We start from the raw sequence: 9,287 nt of genomic DNA, 5'->3' as shown, positions 1-9,287 counted from the left end.
GTGATTCATGTAATTTCGCCTGTATTGAAACCTTTGACGGCTAGTTTTAGCTTTTTTAAATTTTAAATCCCTTAGGATTAGGAGCAGTGGGCATCGGGGAGCAACTGTGGCTTCAGTGTCTTGCTCAAGAAAACTTTGACATCAGACCATGAGGAGAACAGGGATCGAACCGGCTACCTTGTGGTTTCAGGACAACCACTCTCCCCATGCAGTACTTTCGTGAAGCCTTTGATGTCCTTACTCCTTTTTGGATTTTCTGGTACATTTTTTCACTTACTACCTCCATATCCTCCCAACTCCTCCTTTCCTTGGTGGCATCTTCTTCCATCATCTTGTCCTCGACCACTGGTCACACACCAGGATTTCTATCACCGTCACTGCCCATCGACAGTCAAGGGTCGTCTCAAAGCTAGAAATGCAACTCTTGATATTTCCCAGAATATCCCGGCATGCTAGAACGCTACAGATTTGCAGGGGCACCTTTTATTCGGACATTCCCTATAAGGCCAGCTTTTGGCTCCTGTCTTTTTGAGTGCGTGTAAGACGACAATGCAGAAGCCGTATAAAAAAAGAACTGGCCTGTGACAACCGGATGCCTACTTTTGCCCTTATTTTGTGGTGTCTGTTGTTTTGTGTTGTGTTTGAGAGGCTGCTGTTGTGGACTAATTGTGAGGTTCCATAAATGCATTATGTAGTGTTTATAAAAAGCAGGGCCCTATCCTCACATCATTAAAAAAGAGTTCAATGCAATTTAGCTATCTGGGAAGTGGTCATTTATTTTCCTAAATAATGGGTTTTTCATATGCACTAATCCTTATTCTGGTGTCAAAATACTTCATATAGAATATTCACGACTCAAACAAAGGGCCCCTTTTCATATAGACAACTACGCGTAACCTTCCGCCACGCAGCACACGTAGCGCTTTAAACCTCACGAGTGACTCTAGCACGCGCATGAATATCTTAATTGGACGCTGCGCCGCCAGGTGTGTGCGTGTGTATAATTGGGAACCGGCTCAGGAGCAGTTCCACACGCGCGCTGAACCTCGAGAAGACAGGACGCTAAGATGCTTACTAGACGGACGAGACCCGCGGGGAAGGCCCAGAGCAAAGAGCAGCTGAGCCGGGACATGCGACAGAGCCGACTGGCTCTCTTCATTCAGCAGTTTGAGAAAGAAGGTTTCGCAGTGACTGCAGGTCAAACGTCTGGTTTCACATCCTCTAGTCGTCCCCAACCGTGGGCCTAAACATGGCGAACCTTTTTGTTGTTGTTGTCCTCCTCACAGGACAGGAGCGCATGAACGAGCTGGAAGCCAGAATGGAGAACACGTTGGCCACAGTGGACAAGGTCTTCAAGGTGCAGCTGATGAAGATGCCTCCTTCTCTTCAAAAAACACGCATAGGAGATTTATTAAGCGGTGAGCTGTCATTTCTATTTCTACATCCTTTTATATCAGATAACTACTCGTCCACGGCCATTCCTGTCGTGTTTATTCCATCACCCTATCTGTTCTATTAGAGGAGGAAATCTCAGCAAGTGAGGTGTCAATTGCCATGAGGGTGAGTTGAGTCCCTTAAGTCGCTCCTGCGGCCATATAGAGGCGCCTTTTTTTTATTTATGTGTATATAAATATAACGGTCATGATTATCACCTGTTGCAGAATGAGTCTCTTGAGATGCAGCAGCCGCTCAGGAGGGCACACAGTAAAAGAGGTAAAACGACTTCCTTCAAACCTAGTAATGGCAACAATTTATCTTTTACTTTGAAAAGCAGAGTTTAAAATGGTGTCTTGTAATTCAACTCTTGTTATAACGAGTATCTTCTGTGTTTTTTTTATTAGTTAAATCAACCGATTCTTCACCGGGTCAGTCCAGCCCAGTCCAGAGGTCCTCATCCAAGACCTCTAAGGTATTATAGCAGCTAATGTTCGCACACATCAGGGAGATGAACTGGTTTGAACTTTGAGTGAACACTTTATAATCTAATCAATAGCTTCTAGAATTATATCCATTTCTGGTTTGCTTCCTTTTTTTCTTCTACCTTCTAGGGAGGAAAAGGGACGAAAAGGACTAAAACGTTACTCGGCAGTAACAGCGCTGGAAATCTCAGGTTAATATTGGAGGTTACGGTGTGGTAGTTTTTGCATGTGGTAAAGGAGTATGGCGTATAACATTATATTTCTACAGGGGCTCCTCGGTCACTGCCAAAAGAACTCGGAGCGGCTTAACCAAGACCCTCGAACAGACCGTGAAAGCCAACCCTAAACTCAGGTTCGTTCCTGCCCTCCGTGGAGTGGGGCGTTGTACAAATGTCCTAACTAAATGGATTTGTGGCTTGTGTGATCTCCTCAGGTCTGTCGTCTCTGCTGGGGATCTGCACTGTTCCATGGCGGGCTCTGCCGGCCACATCACTGTTACCACAGCACAGGGACAGGTACTAGTGTTTTTTTTTTTTTTGTATACATTAGTCACTTGGTACCAGCTTTTGAGAAAGCAATGGCGTTTCATTATTTGATTTAAAGCAATTGAATTCCCCAAGCTTTGTAAGACTTGTAAGATGCATTTCACACGTGTGTATGTGTTCTTCTCTTCCTTCCCAGACGGTCTGCTTCTCTGAAGAGACGAAAAAGGATATTAACTTGGACGTGCTGGATGACGTGGCATGGTGCCAGATTCAGAAGCTTGCGGTAAGACTCATTCCTCCTTTTAAAGGGATTTGACAAAGCTTTGTTAAACATTTGATTTTTGGGTTTTCAGAGTCTGATGGACTACCTGTCAAGCCGAGGTCGCTGCCAGCGATGACTAGGGAACCATTGAACAGGCTTTCCTCTAATATAATATGTTAAATGTATTTTTGAATGAAATCTATAGATGTCCAGGTTTTTAAAAATTCTATAATAAAGCTCTTTTGAATTATACCATTGAGTTTAATTTGTCTGTAAATTAAAGAGTGCCTATCACAAGTTTGAAAACATTTATTGACTTTATGTAGAAGGCACAAGACTACATGTTTCTATAGATTGGCGAGCATATAAAAATGCTATTTCAGCATGAAAGAAATGGTCTAAAATAGCTTGGTGTTTGACATGGAACAATGGCAGCCAGGAGGAAAACATTACTCGGAACATAAAGCTGTGATGGATCGCGATTGCTGCTGGGAATGAAGTGTCTCCATTTCCATCTCCATGGGCTCCTCTCGATGTGACTGGGTGGCGGGACCGCTGGAGGGCCACGCTGGTGTGCTGCTGGTAGCACGAGCCGCCGCATGAGTCGGCTCCGGGGCCATCCGGGGGTAGAAGGGACCGACCAGCCAGTTGAGCGGCGTGTTATTAACCAGATAGTCCATGACGTTGTCTAGGGAATCTTTAATTTTGCCCAGCTGGACTTTGCTACTGGTCAGCACACTGTCTGGCAGGTCTCGCAGTGTGTTGGCCTCGCGGAAGCCGACGTAGATGTGTGTGGCAGAGCGGCTGAGGGAGAGCGCCTCCTGCTGGATGTGGTTGGGGAGGCCCTGCAGGCTGGAGACTAGGACCAGACAGGTGGTCTGCAGCTGCTGGGTGAGCGAGTGTGCCAGGGTCAAGGTGCGATGTTCGATGACCTGAGAGGAGGGAATGAAAGGATATAAATAACCTGGCACGTGCTTCCATCTTCAGTATGTTATCTCATTTTATATTTGTGTTGGCCACCTCCCTACCTCTGCCTCATGACCCGTCTCCTGGTTTGGACCATTGGACCTCCACGCCACCAGGGAGGTCAGCTTGTCATTTACCATCTGGTTAGCCCCGTCAATATTCTTTCTGCCATATTCAATCTAGAAAGATGAACATTTAAATGTTTATTTTCTGTCCATAAGCAGGGAAAGAAATGTACTTAGTGCAGAATGTAAAGGAGTATTGAGCTTCCTGGTGTTACTGTATGAAGTTTACATTTGTCGTCTTTGTAAAACTTCTCAAATCATATTATGAATGGATAAGGAGACCCACCAGGTCAACAGTGGAGTTCAGCTCTGAAATGAATTCCATGCTTCGCTGCTTGCCGTCCCTGACTCTGGCCACAGCCCGGGTGTAGGCCCGCGTGCGCAGCTTGGTGGAGAGGGAACCCAGGCGGACGTAGTAGCTTAGCTCTTTGTTGTCAAAGCCTTTCACATTTTTGGCCTCCAGCTCTGTCGCAAGGGAGGGAAACATAAAATGACTCATTAAAAATGTGGACACATGACATAGGCTTAGTTTGAGTTTGGTGGTTGTTCCAATGATTTAAGGTTTTAGACTGCTTAGTGTTTTGCACGTTAAAGTATCTGCAGGGCTTAAAATCATGACAAATGAAGTCATTCACCAGTCAATCCTTTCAATCGGATCTATTTAAACTAAAATAGTTTACAGGATTGTTTGCTATAAACTTCTGCACACAACCCTTCACTCTAAACAACAGCTCATGTTATGGATGGAGGGGGGAAAAACAAGCCACTGATGCAAATGTTAAATCTCAGAAGCACATAATCACGCAAGTCCTGTTTTCCTAGGAACTTGCCTAAATCCAGCTGTAACAACATACTCCAGCTGCCTGTTAATAACTGACCTTTGATGCAGCTTATGACAGAAAAACAAGACTAATCTCACTGGCCTGCCTTATTTGTATTTTGGTTATCATTTCAAGCCAAGACAGCAAGCTGCTTTTCTTTTTTTTTTTAAAACGACCAATAACAGAAGATAAGTCATTGGTTGTCGTTCACCACCCCAGTAAAATGGAGTCATGAGATTTGTGTGATACACAAGATGAAGGTCTAACTGGTCATCTTTGGCCCCACTCACCCAGCTCGTCCTCCGTCAAAGGCAGGTACTGCTCCACCAGACTCTCCGAGGTGCTGAGGGCCGTGTCCACGCCGCTGCTCACCAGCCGTGCCACTCTGCTTTCCAGCACTGTGCTGACACTCCCGATGACCACGGCCCTGGTCTTGTCCATCCCGCCCTGCACGGCCCCCCGGGTCCTGTCCACGACGCTGGTCAGAGTGTCTGAGACTGTGTCCCTGGCACCGGACACTGTGCCTGTCACAACATCCTTGGCGCAGGAGACAATCTGGGCAGGGACAAAATACATTTTTAAGTAACAGCGTATGAGTTCAAAGGTTAAAAACAAACAGCAATTGGGAAAACGGGGCGAAGGTCACTGCAGGAAATTAACTTGCATCAAATGTCGCCTACGGAGTTGTGCAATTGGGCTTGATTATAAGTGCGCTGACCTTTGACACCATGTACCTGCACGTGCTATTGATCAGTAATCTTGTACATACCTGCTCAGGTGGCTGGTGAAGCATCGGCAGGGTTTTCTCAATCTTGTCCAAACCTTTGCAGGCAAGGTCATTGGCAATGGCAACTGAAGGGGAAAAACAAAATTAAAGATGTTAATAAATAAATAGGATCTGATAATACTATGGTGGATACATTTTTCTTTTTTAAGTGAAATATTTGTGGATCAAGCTTTGGTGGCTTGAATCAGGACGATTGGGATTAAACAGAGAAATTGGGTGAGGGATCAAGATTAGTCCGACTTGAACTTCCCGTTTCTAGCTCTGTGGGACTCTTGTGACATTATTACCCTCCCAGTTTCAGTTGATTCTGTTTCTACATCCGAATACACTTTGAAACGTCGCCTGCAGGCAGAGGGGACTTCAGCAGGTTATCTCAAATTCACACGAAAGGGTTCTCACTCTGAGGCTCCAGCTTGTAGATGATGGGTGAAGCAGTGGTGAGGGCCACATGGGTGATGGTCCGGACCCCTTGCTCCGCCACCTCGCACACGGTCCGAATGTAAGGGTGGGTGTCCTTGGTGTTGGAGTACACGCTGGACACCAGGCAGTAGGTGGAGCTCACCAGAGGAAGACTGGTCACCCTCTCCACCACATTCTGTCAGGAAGCAACACGGAGAACAGGAGGCTTATTCACACATTAACTGTGTTTCTATTAGAGTAATAAGAGAGACAACTGGACAATTTCACATACTTTAATAATGTAAATGTTACATTAAAAAGTATGTTGTGAAACATATTCTCTTATTCCTGACAGTGCGTCATTACTTTCTAGAGTAATTTATGCACTTTCAAAAGGCCAAAAGCAGCTCTTTTTTTTCTCTTGGCACATTCCCACAAATATTATCAAAAGTAAGCAAAATAATCCTTTTATTGCATTGGAGTCTTTGTGGCGAACTCACCTGATTTTCGATAACTGCAGCTGCTGCCATTTTTGCTGGGAGAAGAAAATAAAACAACCTGCTGAGAGAGAAGACACAACATGTGACGTCTCTACTCAAAAGAACGACATAAACACATGTTCTCAATAAGTTCACACGAGGACGTCACGGGACATACAGTTGTATTACTGCCGTATAACAGTGGTTATTATAGTATAATAATAGTCCCCGTGGATTAGTTACAGAAACAAGTGGACTGAAGCTGTGAAGCCGTTTACAAAGTAACTTAAAGAGACTCACCGGTAGATACACGCGTTTTCAAACTGTTCAAAGGGAGCTGACTGATACTGGCTGAGACGCTCCCGCAGCTGTATTTATGTCCCGTGTGTCATCGCGAGATGTGACGCGCAGCACGTTGACGTAAGCGCCGGTAACGTTTCTAGGGCAAAGGTAAAACGGGTAAAGGTTTCGTCGGGGAATTCCTCTCGCACCAGCAGCAGTCACGCGGACTCAAGCCGTGACACGCACGCACGCACGCACGCACACACACACACACACACACACACACACACACACACAGAGCATTTCACAAGTCAGATACATTTTTTACATTTATTTGTTTGGTCAAATGAGGATTATTATCATCATTTGTTTTCATGTCTGGTCAAGTAGGTTATAGGCCAGTATTTGAAAAGCATAAACTCCTACAGTGAGTACAGGTCTAAGATTATTGATGAAAGTACATGACTTGGACCCGCTCTCTTCTCATTCTCCGTGTGCAATAGTTTACATGAGTAAGCCACAGTGCGCTCAGGTATGCATGTATATTAATTCCCTTTACCTAAATACCAATTAGTGCAGCCACTAATTACTGTGATATTTGAGATATCGATTGTTTTGGCCGCTTTGCCAAAAGGGCCTTCAGATGATATGGTGTTTTAGAGGTTTTGTGTTATCAAGACTAATTTGCAATGAATCAAATTATCAAAGATGACTAACGCACCATGAAGCTGAGGCTTTGGGATTCGTTCTTGTGACTCACGAGCCCCGGAGACATGTCTCTGGTGTTCATTAAACTCCGCTTTGAGGACTTTGTGGCACAGGCTCAGATGGGCCTCATCATTGTGGACCCATGTGGGCTAACTACCATTCCCATTTCAGGGCTCAAAGCCATGTGCATTACATACTTTAGAGTCTTAGACAATGAGCATGGCTTTAACAAAAACACACACACACACACTGGATGGGATGATAGATGGTGATGGACAATCATAGATCAGATGGATTTTGTTTGAATTGGATCATGTATTTTCAAAGTTAAAAAGCAGTGAGACTTGGATCATATGTTTCTGCCTTGAGAACTTCACATCATACAGTAGAGGTAAAGGTCCAACTCCTGTATTTTGAAAATAGCCAATGTATTTGATGTCATGCTATTTATGGGAAACATAAATGATATTTTTAAAATGAATGCAAGAAATGTGACCAACCTAACACCTCTCGTAATACATTTCTGATGACTTCACTTAAGCGCCTGAATAATACCATACATCAGTGGTTTACCCACCGATGAACAGGTCTGTGTTTGCCAGTAGCTCATCAGAGCCAGATGTGTGACCCTGCTCTGACATCCAGAGCACTTCACTCTTTTTTTCTACGCACCAGTGGGCTCACTCCTGCAAAGAATGTCTGTGTTATTAAAAATGTAAATTAAGTGTGAAGGCAGTTTCTTTCATACAACACATTTGGAAGCCAGATGAGGAAACGTGGTCTTAGATCAGATTCTCCAGTTGGCTGACACATTGGATGCTAGATGAAACCGTCTGGGCCCATTTATCGACCCTTGTATGACTCAAATGGACCCCATATGAAAATGTTGGCTGCAGTAAACCACAGACTCTAATTTTTAATAAGATTTTGTCTGAAATAATGTCCGCAGAAGAAGAGTTTAAGTTTGTTGAGATTTATAGTGTAATATATAATTTTCAGGATATAGGCACACACAGATACCGCGTTGTAATGAACCTTGATCTGCTCATATTTTATTGTCCACGTCATATTATTTGAATCACTTTGATCAGGCTTTATGTGATGTGTTGGCAAAGCAAAGTACAACCAGTTGATTAAGAACAATGACTCATTAGCATTGCATGATCCACTCTGTAATACTATAATTATCTTTTAAATAGTGGAAATGATTGAGTTTTAAGGGTTAGAAATCAACAGTTTTGATGATGACATGGTAAATGTGTCCCTCAGAGAATAGCTATTTGTAAAGGTTTTGAATATCACAATTCAATGAGAACAATACAGTTTAGTTGAGTAGCACGTCCATGCACATGGCTGAGCTCTATTCACCACATTGTATAAATACATTTCAAAGGGACAAAGTCAGAGTCATTTGGGTGCAGTGTCCTAACTTGACCTGTTGTAAATCAGTTAAAGTGAAAGTGAAAATGTAAAAACAATACATTTTGAGTCGAACATTGTTTCTGCTCCAAGGGAAGATACTTTCATAATGAAAACATTCAATATTGGTATTAATTCTGCATTAGTTTTTTTTAACGCAGTTACAGACCAATTTTGTGTGAGCAGAGTGAAAACAAAATGCTGATACTCCTTTAAATTTGAACAGAAACTGAAATGCATTGGATTTGACTGTAGCATTTAACTGTAGTTCCTTCGTGGATAAGAAGATATCAACCATGAACAGAAGTAATTTCATTTCAGTTGAAAAACCTCGTTAAATTGAGTAGTTAATAATCAAAATATAGAACCTTAAATAACAATGTATTATGTTATGACAGTATCACTGCTGGCCAAACCAATCATCTGTGCTTTGCCTATTGCTGTTTTATGAGCATACTTCCTAGTATTTGCAGATTCAGGCCACTAGATGGCAGCAAAGTAAACAAAGTTTACAGCCTGTCTTCCCGAGATTTCCCCTTCTATGCCACCCCTTGTTCTAGTTCATTTATTTGCCTGCTATTTCATATTGTCAGGCACTAAAGGAATTAAAGAAAAAGTATTAACAACTATCCATTTTTTTATTTGGTAAAATGGGCACAATTAGCAATTCATTGGTTTAATTGAAGTGGTAAAGG

At 43.1% G+C, this 9,287-nt stretch overlaps 2 protein-coding genes across 2 annotated transcripts; one reads left to right on the top strand and one right to left on the bottom strand.

The window, feature by feature from the left end:
- Positions 1-1,067: 1,067 nt before the first annotated feature.
- Positions 1,068-2,802, top strand: cdca9 (cell division cycle associated 9; the record flags this gene model as incomplete). The annotated part of the gene is made up of 10 exons (XM_079215271.1): positions 1,068-1,179; positions 1,287-1,418; positions 1,520-1,560; positions 1,662-1,713; positions 1,842-1,909; positions 2,049-2,110; positions 2,188-2,271; positions 2,353-2,434; positions 2,601-2,687; positions 2,758-2,802. 10 exons carry the CDS (start codon positions 1,068-1,070, stop codon positions 2,800-2,802), a joined length of 765 nt encoding a protein of 254 aa, XP_079071397.1.
- Positions 2,803-2,999: 197 nt separating this feature from the next.
- On the bottom strand, positions 3,000-6,245 carry plin2 (perilipin 2). Its single transcript, XM_079214845.1, has 7 exons — positions 6,205-6,245; positions 5,705-5,900; positions 5,288-5,370; positions 4,809-5,073; positions 3,984-4,162; positions 3,695-3,811; positions 3,000-3,598 (listed from the first exon to the last, which is right to left on the bottom strand). Exons 1-7 carry the CDS (start codon positions 6,232-6,234, stop codon positions 3,116-3,118), a joined length of 1,353 nt encoding a protein of 450 aa, XP_079070971.1. The 5' UTR covers positions 6,235-6,245; the 3' UTR covers positions 3,000-3,115.
- Positions 6,246-9,287: the final 3,042 nt, after the last annotated feature.

Source organism: Taurulus bubalis, assembly GCF_910589615.1.
Source record: "Taurulus bubalis genome assembly, chromosome: 3".
Taxonomy (NCBI): domain Eukaryota; kingdom Metazoa; phylum Chordata; class Actinopteri; order Perciformes; family Cottidae; genus Taurulus; species Taurulus bubalis.
Note: the sequence above shows the minus strand (reverse complement) of the source record. Positions and strands in the feature narration are given on the sequence as shown.